At 38.2% G+C, this 15,943-nt stretch overlaps 1 protein-coding gene across 1 annotated transcript; it reads left to right on the top strand.

Moving 5' to 3' along the window:
* Nucleotides 1–3,799: 3,799 nt before the first annotated feature.
* On the top strand, nt 3,800–14,084 carry LOC136245840 (kelch-like ECH-associated protein 1). Its single transcript, XM_066037313.1, has 2 exons — nt 3,800–3,920; nt 12,487–14,084. The coding sequence occupies exons 1-2, from the start codon at nt 3,874–3,876 to the stop codon at nt 13,793–13,795; spliced, it is 1,356 nt and encodes a 451-aa protein (XP_065893385.1). The 5' UTR covers nt 3,800–3,873; the 3' UTR covers nt 13,796–14,084.
* Nucleotides 14,085–15,943: the final 1,859 nt, after the last annotated feature.

Raw genomic sequence — 15,943 nt, 5'->3', positions numbered from 1 at the left:
TGTGAAGCAGGAAGTCAGAAACATAGGACAAAAATTAAATCCAATGCAAAAAAAAAAAACAAAAAAACACCAGATTATGCAGGTATATGATGACTGGATCCATGCAGACACCAAAATTGAATAGCTAGGTGCTAAGACTCTCAGTCCATTATGCACTAGCTATATATATTTTTATTTATATTGTACTGGAGAGCCAGTAATTAGAAAAATTATGATTAGCTAACTACTTACATACATGTAATTACATAAACTACAAATAATTCAACTGACTAACACTAGCATCAGATGTAAAAGTGTATAAGTACAAACACAAACAAAGAATGAGCTTCTGAAGTCCTCAGACAACATGCAACCACTAAAGAGACTTACAATTGTAGGACTATAGTGGGCATGGCATGGAAAAATGTGTGTATGCGTGTGTGTGTGTATGTGTGTGTGCGTGCGTGTGTGTGTGCATGTGCTTGTCTGTGTGAGAAGCTACAATTAATTTCAGGTTTTACTTGTGAATGCATTTGAATAACTCACACAAGTGAGCTGTTTTCTCTCCTTTTAATAACACAACTACATTTTTCGCCTTCTTAGATCGTTAGACAATGCCAGGGACATACTGAGGTAGTTATTCAACACATTAAAGCACTGCACGTAAGCATTCACATGATCCTGTTCAAAAATCATGTGTGCGAATTGCTCAATTGCATTCGCAAGCAACCTGAAATCGACTGTATATACAAAACAATATATAAGTAGTTAGTCTGGACTAACTGTCCATTCCTTACAGTTCCTGCTAAAGAAAATTCTTGCAGAAGCACAAACTAAAGCTCTTGCAATGCAGTCATTTAAAAGGCCTTTAACAGTGACTGTAGAAAGTAATTGATCAGGCTGTATGAAACTAATAACATCTTGGATTGCCTTGATGGAATGTGACTGAAAATGACCAAGGACACTGATCTCAACAGTTGAGTAAACTCAGTATTTGAGTAACAACGCAAAATATTCAAACAATTCAACTAAGCTAATATTTGGTTTATTCTGCTTCCAGTTGAGGACTGATTCAAGGTGATGTTAAGAGGACAGGTAAGTTCTAAGATGCCAATTATGGAGGAATGCCCATAGGTGTAGCACGTACCTCGTGGTTGGGGGAGCCGCAAAAAGCTGAGCATGTAAAGCATGCTAAACTGGGGGGGGGTTGTAGTCTCCTTCCCAGACCACTTTTTTTCTTTTCCCGCCCCCACACAAAAGAAAAAAGTGGTCTGTGCACAAGACTAGGGGGTTTGGGGAGGTATGCTCCAGAACTATTTTTGGCAGGTTTTAATAAACCTACTTTTTGCCATTTTTGGCAACTTTCAAAGCTGCCAAAACTGGTAACTTCAAAAGCTGCCAAAACGGAGAGTACACAGCTTTGTCATGGAATCCGGTAAGTGCTTCAATTTCTTTCACAATTAAGCATCTTACAGTTATTCCAAAATTGGAAGGTATCAGGTTATAGTGGTGTGTGTAACCATTGATTGTGGGTTTGAGTTTCCATTATTGGCATGAAGTAGGCATGCCAAACTTGGCAATAAAAGCAATATAAACATTTCATTTTCTTTCCAAAAATGGAAACCCAAACCCGCAATCAATGGTTACACACACCACTATATAAGTAAAACCTGATACCTTTCAATTTTGAAATAACTGTAAGATGCTTGTAAGAGAAATTGAAGCACTTACTGGGTTCCATGACAAAGCTCTCCTTAGCTTGCCAAGGAAAATATGTTGCTTTATTTTTGTAATAATTCAGATCCAATGCCAAAGTTAGCAATATGAACTATTGCCAAATTTGGGTCTAGATGAGCCAGTTTTTGAAGCTTGGTAACTTTTACATTTGTTGTTGTCACAACTTTGAAGTTGCATTTCGTAAATTGCCAACAATGGCAAAATAAGATTCTTTTCATTGCCAGACTTTGCTTTTTAAGGGTGTTCCAACTCTGGCTGCAAAATATGGAAACCAATAGATTGTCAAAAATGGCAACATGTTGGATCCACATTTGCAAGAATATGGACAATGATGAATTTACCAACATCTGGGATAAGCCGGTTCGAATCCTGGGGTTGGAGGGATTTTTTTCCTTACTTTGGCCCCTTTTCTGTTACACTTTTCAGCTATAAGCCACTAAGTCTAAGTCCTTGCAATTAGATTAGGGCTGCAGCACATGTTGCTGTCAGACCTTCAGTGCTGGCTGTAAAGCACTAATAACAATAACAATAAAAGCCTAATTTTGCCACAATTGGCAAAAATATGATACCAAACTTTGCCAAAACTGGCAAAAAAACAGGCTTATTAAAACTGTCAAAATTGGCTATTGAACATACCTGTTTAGGGGCATGCTCCTCCCCCCCCCCCCCCCCCCCCCCCCCCCCACTAGGGATGCGGCGATTATGCCAGCATAATTTCAGGCATAATAGGCATGTGCGAGCATTTTGAGGTGATTATAAAGCTTTAACAGTAGGAAAATCTGCAGACTGCACAATTCCGTTAAAAAAGATCGAGCCAGATACTCTAATAGAGCAGTCAGAAACTCAAATAAAGCAGTCACTGAATATTATTTACTCTAATAAAGCAGTCACATTTGAAAGAAATACTCTAATACAGCAACCAGCTAAAAAATTCAAGACTATTTGAAGCTTAAACATCAATGAAAATGGTCTGATGCAACAATAAACTGGCATTATTAGCCTATTATGGTGGCATAATTTTGGGAATAATGGGCAATTCTCAAAAGCATAATAGGCAATTTTTTGAGCACTGCTCAAAAGCATAATGCTCAATTTTTGGAGTATAATAGCCTCATGCCTACCCCCCACCAAGGGAAATTTTTGAAAACTAACACTCCAAGATTGAATTTCTAAGTATTTTTAGCAGTTGAAACATTCCAGCAGTGCATTCTTACTTGAACACTACGAAAATTAATTTTAGAGATGCTTGCCACAATTGTCGATCTTAAGTGCTGCTGAGGAGTCACTGAGTAACCATAGTGCAACCTGGATGGACTACATCTACTCATAGAAAGAGAGAGAACCATCATTAGTAATAAGATGATACATACAATACATTATTAGTCCTCGGTCTCGTACGACCACAGTCAGATCATCTGTGACCTACTGGAACCCTCCTAGTATAATAAGATCGAGTACCTTGTACCGTATAGCCTAAATATTTTGAGGGGGAAAATTTTCACTGATTTTGCGGTTTTGGGAGTTGTCAGCAAAAATGTTAGCCTCAAAATATTTAGACCCGGCTCCATATAGTCTAATACATTTTGGGAGTGTTTGCAAATCCACGAAAATTTAATTTTTGCAACAGTGCTCAACCTTGAAATATTTAGGCTATACGGTATATAATTTTTTTTCCCGGGCTAGATGGACTGTCCTTGCCACCACCCCCAGCACTAGGTGATAAAGTGCTGAACAGCTGGAAATACCAGCAATCAAACAAGGCCGCCAGACTCCAAGCGACCCTCGGAGTAGGTCAGATCAATATTAGTGGTTGGTAGACGGTATATATTATTATGATTATGATGATTATGATTGAAGTACCTGGTAAAGGCAGAGCCTGTATACCAGAAGGCCTTATAAAGGCCTAAGATGTTTATATTATTAATTTCACTAAGTATGTTTGAAAAGTAGGAGAAAGAAGATAAATCCATGGGCAGCCCGCTCGAACCTGCAGCCATCCGATTAACGCTCGAACGCTTACAGGAGTCTGCCAGGTACTATAAGATATCACGTGGGGGGGCTAAACTCTCTAATCGATAAGCGTGCGAGGAAGTGCGTGAATTAAGCAAGGCGTGAAGTGGCGGCTGTGGCCGTATCTTGGTTTATTGAAACAGTGATATGATGGCAACGAAACGCCGTCAAGAAAGTGCCGAATCATCAACTCCGTAAGTAATTTTAACCAGGAATTGAATTAGTCCACAATTGTGGTCCTAGGGGAGAGTCCTAACTCATACCGCATTACCGTATAGCCTAATATTTCGAGGGGGGAAATTTTTGCTGATTTCGTGGTTTTGGGTGTTATGAGCGAAAATTTTACCCTTGAAATATTTTGACCTTCATATAATCTAATACATTTTGGGAGTGTTTACAAATCCGCGAAAAATTTTTATTTCTAGCAACATTGCTCAACCTCGAAATATTTAGGCTATACCGTACGCAAGGAAATTTTGACGTAAGAAAAATTTGACGAATTCAGGCTTCAGCAGGTTTGCCGAATAAAATGTTGACAAAAATGAAGAAATTGTAGGCAAAACCTGTACTTAAAAGGGCGCTTATAAACATTTGACAAATTAAACCGATTTGTCAATTTTTTTTTATTTCAAAATTTCCTTGCGTATGGTAGACCTTATTCATTTAGAACAGTAAGCGCCCTCTGATGTCACGCGAAGCTATACAATGGTCCCTATTTGCCATGGTGATGGCCTTTCTAAAACTGGGCGGGTACAACGGTTGCTATCATGTTACCATAGTTATGGTACTGCAAATGGCGGTGAACTGTGATGTTACTATGGTTTTGGTACTGCAAATGGTGAATATTGGTGGACAACTCCTTCGCAACGGGTTATAAGCGCTGTCAAATTAATTCAGTGAATGAGGTCTATATGGTAGATTTTAGAGGCACGTAGTGGAGCTACACGTCTCTAAAATCTATGCCTGGCAATCTCGGTGCGTTTCCTCACTGTCATCTGTCTCATGAAAACTGGACCCCAAAAATATCGAGGGCCCCAACACTTTGAGAAATCTAGTACGCTAGTGGTGAGAAATCAAGCTTGTTATTGTTATTAGTGCTTTACAGTGACCAGCACTGAAGGTCTGACAACAACATGTGCTGCAGCCTTAGGATTACCTAACCTAATTTCAAGGACTTAGACTTAGTGACTTATAACTGAAAAGGTGTAACAGAAAAGGGGCCAAAGTAAGGAAAAAATCCATCCAACCCCAGGATTCGAACTGCAGGTCACTAGGGATGTGCAATACATATCGATACGGCAATATATCGATACAGCAAATAAGTATCACGATACGATACTGTACTTGGTAAATATCGATATATTGAAGTTTTCTAGTAGAACAGTCAGTGATTGCTCCATTACTGTAACAGTGATGTAGATATTCAAATAGAAAGCCTCTCTATTTACCTGTACTATAAAATGCAACATTACGAGAAGCCATACAAATACACATGTATAAGTGCTGCTGTTATGGCTTACTAAAAACAGTAGCTGTTACACTTTAAGTTTAATGAACTGCACCACTATGTAGTAAACAACCTGCTGTATATATACAGTAGCCATCTTGACAACTCATCAAACTGCAGAGTAATCCGGACAAGCCTTTGTGGGAGCATGCATTAAACTGTTTGTGGTAGCTAACTGTCTGGGTGGTGTAATAGAGGCAGGTATCCAGGTAGAGATGGGCTTTTTAACAGCAACTCTGTTTTCCATACTAAAAATCATATCAGCTAGCTATTTGTCACCTCGGTATAATACTGTAGTTTATCAGTATTAAATTTACTGAATAAAGGAAATTTGTATACACAGTGAATGTATAGAATCATTGTCGGTTCTTTAAGGTACAGATAAATTGGATATTGTTACAACGATTAGCTAATATGCCAGTCATAACTAGCCATGACCACTTCATTATAGTATCGTGATACAGTATCGTATCGAACAGTTTATTGATGGTGATACGTGATACACAAAATGCACTATATCGCAGAACACTACAGGTCACCCAATGTCTATTCGGGGCCACACTCAGTCTCCTCCAGGAGGGATGGATTTTCTTCCTTAAACCTAAAGTATTTATTCTCTGTAAATTGGAAAGATTTTTCCATTTATGTCAGCAAAATTAGCAGAAATCAACTTGGAAATCAAATCAAGATGGGATTTTTTTTACGGCGAAAATCAGGAAATCTCATAAGTATTGGACTCCCCTGGCTCAAATTGAAGCTCAAATTCAATGAAATATTGGTATCCCCAAATCCTAAACTCCCATCCTACCTTTCAGACATTTTGGACCCTTGAAACATGCATAGCCCTCACTGGTCCTAATAGTTTACTGCCAGATCAACTGAATCAAGAGTTCATAATATAAGTAAGGGAGAGAGTATCTAGCTTCCAATATAGCCTATACAAAATCACTGTGTTAAGTTTACCTTTGATCAAATTAATACTTCTTCTGGTGATACAGACCTGTTGATTGGTGCTTATTGGTGTTGATAAGGTCAAGGCTTTATTCTGTAAACAGGCTTAATGTGTTACTTGACTCAGTGACTTTCCTGGATGTATTCCAGTTAGATATTCTCTCCCTTACTTGTATTATGAACTCTTGACTGAGTGTTGACCACTTTTCCAGTGGCGGAGGAAGTAGTTGATGTGAGGGGGAGGCCAACCAGAGTATAGAATCTCTTTCAGCAGGGAGTCTCGGGGGGACAGCCCCCCAGAAGCTGTAGCCATTTTAGCTTTCACAATGTCTTAAAGTTCACCAGAATTAATTTATAGCAATTTTATAGGTGTATTTTGTAGCATTTTAACTAAAACACCAACTTTTAGTCAACAGTATTTAAAACAGCCGATTTGCAGTCTCTTGGTGAAGCTTTTAGCTGTTGACTGCAGGGTTAATGAACATATTATTATTAACATATATATATATATATAGCTAAGCAGTACAAAAACAGCACCTGCCTGGAAACACTTGGTACAATGGTAAGACACCAACTCTGAAAGTAAAAGGTACCTGGTTTGATTCCCACTGTAAGCAAACTTTTTTTTACTACTACTTTTAGGAACTACTACTTCTACTACTTTTTTAATAAAGGCCTTGAGTGCTCTATTAGGGTATTTGAGCATTCTATTAGAGTATATCAATCTTTATCACGATTTCAGCCCCACTTCAAGAAGGATAATTTTGGCATGATATCATTCTGAGGGGGGGCTAAGTCCACCCGCAGCAGACCGGGGGGGGGGGGGGGGGGGGGGGCTTCAGCCTCCTAACTAATGCCCCTAATCCCCCCCTTTCCACCATCTATGCACTATTTTACATCATACAGTACAGTAATATTGTATATCATGTGGTTTGGGCTTTCTTTTCCAACAATATCACAGCCTTACAATACCTTCATGACACCTTGGCAGTATTGGTTTAGGTATATCCAAGCTCATAAATGTCTTCAGAGCGACTTAAAATCCTTCCAACAATTTTCTGTAATTTTTAAACCAGACGTGCGCCCACAGCCAGCTGAAGACTGGCTGTTGGTGCACGCCTGGTTTACTGCAATGTTTGTTTTTCCGAAAAGTGTGTATGTGTTTGTATGTATGTATGTTTGTATATTTGTTTGTCTTTCCACACCCACGTGAGCAAAACTTTGTTCGCTAAAAACAGCCTTTATGTGATAAATAAAGGCCATATAGAGCCTGTATTAAACTTCTGGACAGGTAAGTTTTGGTTTTAGACAATTAATATGTGCCAGTTTGAAATACATGTGAAACAAGTTTATAAGGTTGCGGTGAAAGCCTTTCCCAATGGGCTCTATGGACGTCAAACAGCCGAAAAACAACACAGCTGGCTACCGGATATAACGAATTCCTTCGAGTTGAAAAGGGGGCATGTCTGTACATGCATGAACAAAAATTAAGAGCAGCTTTGATGCTTTTCCTGGAGAACTTGCATAAGAAAATGTTATAGGCAAACTATAAAACAGTTACTAAGATACTTCTGTGCATTATTAATGGGTTAAAAGTGGTTTGTTTTAGGTACGCTTCCTGATGGGTCTACAACTCTAGGAATCACGTCAATGGTTTCAGATGTGATTCTGGAATCAGGAATCATAAACTTATTTTTTTGTGTTTTTCCGTATTTCTGTGTTAGTGCCAGGAATCATCCAGAATCACAGGAATCACTGTCAGAATCACAGAATCAGTTGTAGAATCAGTGCGATTCCAAATCATATCAAAAAACCCGTAGTTGCAAATTCCTCGATGCCTCCTAAGCAGTACTTAACAACATAATTACAGAATTATGAAATATATCATCAATTATGAAATACAAATTACTATGATTCAATTGTGTATGTAGCAACAAAGCAAAACCCAATATAAATATTAGTCTAGTACACTGTTAATTTATTCCAGTTAGGTTTGTTTGCTGCATGGCGCAGAAGTAACACAACATCAACTTATTTTTAAAAATTCTATTAGCATTATGCTTAACTGAGTAACTGTTGCCTACAGTCAAGCATAACTTGACCACGGATATGGCTATGGGCTTAATTTCTTCACTGTTTAATATTGCTTTGTCTGGAGACGTGCCTTTTTGCCAACTGCATCATGGACTCCTCCTTTGAGTCCCAGTTCTTTTTGCTGACAACACAAGGTGTCTATTCACAGTAGTGTAATACAGCTTCTTCAATTCACGCTAGGTTAAGTATTGATGGATTGATTGCAGAGATGCTTCTTGTACTGTTCTTTGTTTGTGACGCTGTATAACAGGCAGAACATAGCTGAAAAACAAACCATAATGACCACTTAGCTATTCAGTAATTCATTGTTGTGGGGGGAGGGGGAGGTGTTCAAGTGCAAAATAAATTTTATGGTATGCCTTGTGCCATTTTTTCTGTTGATGCTGTATGCGTGGGTTCAGTGGCCATAATTATGATATATAAATATACTAGGGATCAAAGGTAGTGAAACAAAGGAATAGCTAGAAGGAAACAGAGGTTGTCTATATCTCCCTATAGATACACTAAGTAGTACTTGTATCATGGGCCTGAGTGATTTGCCTGGTATGTACACCCAAGCTCAAGGGCTACAGGCCTGAGGACATGGATGTTCATATCAGGCAAATTACGAGGACACGTGATAAAACTAATTTGCATCATGCCAATTGCAGGCTAATAGCTCATGGGTGACCAATCATCCAAACCATTAGTAAATGTTGTAAACAGTCTGTAAAATGAAACAGCGGTTTTAAAATACTTGTAAATCATGTAATTGAACTTTTCTGTTATACTCTTACCCATCATGGTAACAAACATAGTCACAACAATAGTTGTTGCTGACCCATAATTAGAGGTGCACCGATAATCGGATCGGCTATCGGTTATCGGCTATATCGGCCTTGTTTTTTCATATCGGTATCGGATCGGTAACATGCATAAAAAGCAGCAGATACAGATATACATAAACATCTATTTGTGGGCACTCATACTCTAGTAATACCCTAGCAGCACATGTTTATGTAGTGTTGGCTGTTGATTACAGTCCCACTCTGTCACTTATTTACTAAATTTAGAGAGCAAATTGTTAGAGAAAATGTCCATGCTACCATATCGGATCGGCTTTGTTTATCGGCTTCATGATATTACTTTATATCGATTATCGGAATATCGGTTAAAAGTCTTATCGGTGCACCTCTACCCATAATTGAATTTTACAAGTTGGTCTATAACGTAAATCCAGCGGTTGGTCTTGTATTAACATCTATAGGGGTAAGCCTCACTGTAGAGTGGTTATCTCATGTTACTCAAAAAGTGGGCATGGTCCATATTCAAAAATGTGGCGAACCGCTTGTGAATATGCTTAAGCACTAGTTCTCATGTTAAACTAATGTTCCTCAACCCATGGGATAGCAAGGGTGGAGTGCTGTAGAATGCAAAATCAGATGCATGACTTTCATCATGTGACCAATAATAAATTCTCACAACCAAATTCCGGTTTGAGTTTTTTTATTAAAAATTTGACTCCCACATCAAGGCCATGGTACATTTACCATGTACCATCATGGCCAGCCAGAGTTTAAAGATATGTACCTTGAAATTGGCCTCTGAAGTTATATAAAGCTTTATGGTACATTGGACATTTAATACAGACTGAAGTATAGGGTTAATATGTACATTAGTGTATTTGCAGGCATAGACAACCTCTGTTGTTTTACTACTTTTTAGCTATTCCCTTGTTTCACTACTTATTTTCTTTGATACCTAATCCACAGTGGCATATCTTGGGGTGGGCCTAGGTTGGCCTGTACCCTACCAAACAATTTTGGTGCCTACCAAAGAATTCTGGTGCCATACCATAGGTATTTGTATTTGAGATTGAGACTCTAATAGAGCAGTCAATCACTGTAATAAAGCAGTCAGCAAGGCCGGATCTAGCAGTTCAGCTGGTATGGTTTGGGCTGTACCAGTTTTGGACAGCTATTTAAAAAGTGCATTTGCTATTAATATTGCATGCATGTGCGATTAACAAAATACGCATATGCGATCTGTAGCAAGCATCGTGTCAGTTCAGAGTTTGTCTTCAGCAGTGGACTTGTGCTTTGATTTGCCAGATATTCCCTTGAAGCCACACCAACCAACTAATTTTGTTTTTCTGAAGAGACATTTTGGCCAAACCAAGGTAATATATCGATCCTTCCAGTTGTCGTGGTTTCAGTAGGCTGAACAACCTTTTGCTTCTTCATGTCGACAATGAGTATACAGACTCATTAGATTTAACGTGTGTTATTAATGGGTTTATTGGTGATTTTCTACAATGTAGCCAACAATGCGTACATATATGATCTTGTCTTTAACTGTTTTCACATAATTCTCACAATAATCACTAGTAATTTTAACATAAAATTTGATGCTGAAAGTGCTCCAAATTCCATTTAAGAGCAATAAATTTTCAAAATTTTCGGAAGGGGAATGCCCCCAGACCCCCTAGATTTTCAGCAACAGCTGCTTATAGTTTACTCAGATGACCTGACCACCATTCAAGTGCTAGATCCGGTCCTGAGTCACACTGTTCAGAGAAGCAGTGTTATGTAGCTATAAATACGAATTTTTATGTACTTTATCAGTATCAAAAACTGAATGAACTGGTTCATATCTTATTGGAATTAATTACTAACCAAGCAGTCAAACTGTATCAGTTGGTCATCACTTGTAGATCTAGCATTTTGTGAGCAAAGAACCCAAACTCTGCCCAATCCTGTAACAATGGAATAGTCCCCATCACTGATGCAGCACTGCCTACCTGTTGAACATTAATAGCAGTTAGAAAATATTGTGTCTCCAGTCTGCTCCATGACCTAGGAACTTTCCACCGCACCAGCACACATGCACACCCCAAGTACCCAGGGTATCAATACAGAGGGGAGAGAAATAATTTTAAAAGAGTACTACCTGACCTTTGCAGACTCTGGAGAGTTTGCCAGTCAGCTGGCACCACTTGAGAAAGTAGACACATTCGATGGGGCGAGGGTGCCTGAACAGGTGAAGTCCTAGAGTAGGGTAAGCCTTGCCACCAAGGCCATCCGGCTTCTTCCTATCATCACGGCACACACCGACAGGCTCCAGGTACACCAGAGCACTACAAATAGTTTCATTCAATGTAGCATGCCTTGGAATACGGTTGCCACTATACCTGCTAAACAAACCATGAGTACCAAAAACATCAACCTTACTACCACAAAAACACATGTTCAACAAAAATGGGAATACCAAGACGTTGATCAAGAGCAATCCTCATGCAATGACTCATTATCCAGCTTAGTGTCCAAGGGAGTTATTTAACACAGTTAGGTTTTTACTGACTGGCTATACAACTGCCTGCCCTACCCTGCCTGATGCTTTCAGATACGCATAACTTGATAACGGCTAAGACTATGATTTTTCACTGTTAGATGTTGCTTCAGCCTGACAGGTGCCTTTTGGCATACCGCAGTACATACAATATATATGTATCGTGCTGTGGCCTCCTATTTCTTCTTGTTGACAGTGCAAGGTGTTGATTTGTGGCATCACATGATGGCTTTAGGGTCCATACTTAATTGTAATGGAAATCATCTGTATTTTCTGGATTAATTGTAGAGAAGCTTCTTGTAATGTTTTTCATTTGTAATGAGCTAAACAGCCACTTCACTTTTTCAGTAGTTAATGGTTGGGGCATGTGTTCAGACAAAAATATCAAGTCTGGTGCCATTTTTTTCTTTTGATGTGGTATGCATGAGTTCACCAGTCACAATCATGTTTTTAAAATGTAAACTAGGAATAATAGATATATGAAACAAGGGAGGTTGCCTATGTTGTAAACATGTTTGCTCACCTGAACTGTCTATACTAAATGTATTTAAGCCTCAAACTTGCCCATATGGCCTTATCAAAGCACTTTGTTGTTAAACAGTTCCAGTGTTACAAGTTTTCCTGGACTGAAACTGACTGTTCAATTAGAATATTTATGTGTGTGTTTTATTAGAGTATTTGAACCAAACAGTTCATTTTTATCATTGCCTGACATCATTGGATATTTGATAACTTAGATCGCATGTACAACTATGGTAGTTCAAAATGCTCAATGCCAATCTATATTGGACAGCGGGGAGCAGTGCTCCATGCCCTTCCTCTACAGGGATTATAATGTATATTATATGTTTATAGAATTACATGAACTTTGCATTCAATAGCTCCAAGCAAATATGTCTAAGATACAACATGGGGTTTCTACAAGCTAGTTCACTTCATCAACCACCTACTAATGTAACCTTCCAATTGTCAGATGGTACCATTGATGCCAACAAGGAATCGCTAGCATCTTTTTCCCCTGTGTTTGAGAAAATGTTTAATAGCAAGTTCAAAGAGAAGATGTCCAGTGTGATACCTTTACCTGCTGACAACCTTAAAACTATCAAACAACTACTTGATATCATTTACAAAGAAGGATGTGAGATGGATGGTCTTGATGATATTATTCCACTAATGGAGGTGGTCGATCGTTATCAATTCAACAAAGCACCATTTCTTCACATGTGTGGTGAAGCCGTCCTATCACAATTGGATTCCTCTGATTACCTTACCTTGTTACCAAAGTATGTTAGTGTGATGAGTGAGGAAAGTCACAAGAAAGCAGCTGATAAGATCATGGTCTACACAAACAATGATTTTACTAAATACGATACCAAATGCCTCCCTGAGAATATATTGCTACTTCTACTAAGCAGGAATGACCTCGCTTCTCATGAAATTGATATCTTCAGATTTCTCGTCAGTTGGTACAATTATCAAACAAAAGAACTAGACAATTCACTTCAACTGGTAGATGAATTCTTTCAACTTGTCACATATCCATTAATCATTCCTCAACTTTTGTCTTCTGAGGTAGCTAGATGTGATTTAGTCAACAAGACTACATTAACTAAAGCCTTTGAGTACTTGTATGGCAGTTGCAGGGCACTTGGGGAATGCGATTGTGGTATGCCGGTGTATTTAAACAAAGAGTGCCACAGACAGCCAAAAAGCATGATACTACAGTGGAATGGGCAAAAAGGCACTAAAATTTTATATAGTGCTGTAGACAAATGCAATGTTAAATTTGAATATCAAAATTTGGAAAGCGTAACTGTTATGAAATCTATGCCACTCACTAATGGTATATATTCATTTTATTTTCACTCATTTCAATTGGATGAATCCAAAGCAAAAGCTAGTAATCTTTTAAGTTTACCATCTACATCTACTTCACCAACAAACCTGGCTATTGCTATCAGTGATAGAGATGGAGAAACTCTGGTTACAAGTCTGCTTGAGAATGAAAATCTGGTCACACTTTATGTCTATGGGAAATACATATTTCTAAAACGTATTGGACTTGCTCAAGTTAAAGCTACCATCAGCACTGATGGAAATTGTCCATTTAGTATCACGATACGTCTACGGAAAAGCAGGAAGCATAGTACTGAATTTGTTAGATTTGCACTAAACATCATTCACAGTTAACTATGAGTATTATCATTTGTTGTGTGTCCCACGTACCTTATTATATTCATGTACTCTTAGATAACTACAATGTAAATTTAGTGACTAAATAAATTATAGTTTGACTCAGCATAGCTAGCTAATACACATTGATGCATGATCCAAGGAGTCAAGAGGACCTGCCCTATCAACAGCAAGTGTCAAAGATTGTTGACATTACGCATACACTTAACAATAATGCACGTAATATATGATGTAATAGTGTGCTGTTATTAGGGGTTTGACAGGTCATGACTTAGTGTTGAACTCATTGAGTTGTATCTGTGCATATCGAGCCAATCGTGTCCTTCCAGTTCACGAATCTGTTGCTATACAAACCTGCCCCCGTCAGCAAGTATATTCCCTTCTTTGTATTGAATAATGACAATACAGAGGGTAATGAAAATTGACATTCAGTGATAGGCCAAATTAAGTACACATTCTGTGATTCATCAAAGACTTCACAATAATTATATTATGTGGTAAGTATAAATATGTAGCCATGAGTTTGGTAGAATGATACACTATAAGTATTGTGTGGATTTTGATAATCTGACGCTCATCTGATTTGTGATGAGTACACATGGTACGGTGTAATCCAGATCTAGATCCATTGAGCCTTAAAAATCCTAATCTGGTAACAATATTCATAAGTAAATATGGACTCACCCATATGCATCAAGTATCCCTCAGCATCAGAATGAGCAATCTCTATACACACACACACACATACCTAAATCAGCTTGATATATGTACAATATAGCTGTAGGGAAAAAATAAAATACTGCAACTCACTATTATAGTCATAGTAGCAATCTTTCAGGGCTCACAATCCCACTAAATTGATCTTTGGAGGTATATAGTTATAGCTTTGCTGTTGTGTTAATTTTTAGCTACACCTGTATGTATATAAATGAACAGGCCAGATCTCTTCAGTTCTTATGTGATTCAATCACACAGCATTTTTGGATACTGAAGTGTCTTGATCCTAATGAACCTACTAGATTCTGTAAAAGCCACCTATCTCTGGCACTTTGACCACATCTAGCTACTTGACACTATGATCTGCATGCGGTATCTCATAGGGTGATTTTACATAGCTAATATACATGCAAACAACCTGGTATAGCAAATATAGACGATTGTGACCGGATTTGTGAAAAGGGATTTACCATACACATCCATTTTATTATCTTTGATGATTCATAACTTCAGGTTGGAAAAGGGCATTGACTAGAAATTTGGCTAGTGGTGAGCACCGTCACAGCTTAATGGATAGAGAAAATTTCAGGTTTATAATTATGTTTAGGCACCAGCCTATTATGCTTTTAATTTTGCCTATTATGCTATGCTGCAGTGCTCAAAAAATTTGCCTATTATGCTCATAATTATGTTCAATTTTTTTGCCACAATTCCCATGTTTTGTTACTTTCTATGGATAATGATAAACTTTGTCTTATGAACAACTGGTTAAATGTAAAAAGTACTCATTGCGCATTAAGAATTTGGCTACATTGTAAACTATAATAACAGTTGTGTCAGATAACTACTTAATGCCATATCAGTGGCATTGACTGTTCTATTATTGTAAGTAAACCTATTTCTGTGGCATGCATTTTTGCTTACAGTATGCCAACTATTCTGCCTATTATGCTAGCATTATGTTTGATGCTTTCAGGCACCTATTATGCTTAAAATTATGCCAGCATAATAGGCTGGTGCCTAATTATGTTAGCTACTCAAGCACTAAGTTGTGGTAATAAAGTTGGATGTATGTGAAAGACCCCTTTTCGTAAATCTGGTCACATTTTACTCAACTGTAATTCATAATTCCACTAATTACTGCTGATATATAATAATATATATTTTAATTCTTTTACTCCGGCCCTAATGGCACTCCCTTCCACCCACACGTCTCTATGGAAAACAAGCTAAAAGAACAACATTAAAACGGAAAAAGAAAGAATTTACCTAAAGAAAAGACACCTAAAATACAGAAGCCCAGGGAATGTTAGTGAACTGGTAGATGCCCCTCTGCGACGGCGAGATCTACTGCTGCATCCGGCATGGGGGCACACCAGGGGACGCTTAGCTATAGAGCGTGATCGAGAACCATGCATGGATGCACAT

Source organism: Dysidea avara, chromosome 15, assembly GCF_963678975.1.
Source record: "Dysidea avara chromosome 15, odDysAvar1.4, whole genome shotgun sequence".
NCBI lineage: Eukaryota > Metazoa > Porifera > Demospongiae > Dictyoceratida > Dysideidae > Dysidea > Dysidea avara.
Note: the sequence above shows the minus strand (reverse complement) of the source record. Positions and strands in the feature narration are given on the sequence as shown.

What these genes read in the sequence shown, in the direction of transcription:
- LOC136245840 (XM_066037313.1), top strand. Translation starts at nt 3,874, where the DNA reads ATGATGGCAACGAAACGCCGTCAAGAAAGTGCCGAATCATCAACTCC. An exon ending in AGTGCCGAATCATCAACTCC is followed by an intron (nt 3,921 to 12,486) that starts GTAAGTAATTTT and finishes TGCATTCAATAG; the next exon opens with CTCCAAGCAAATATGTCTAA.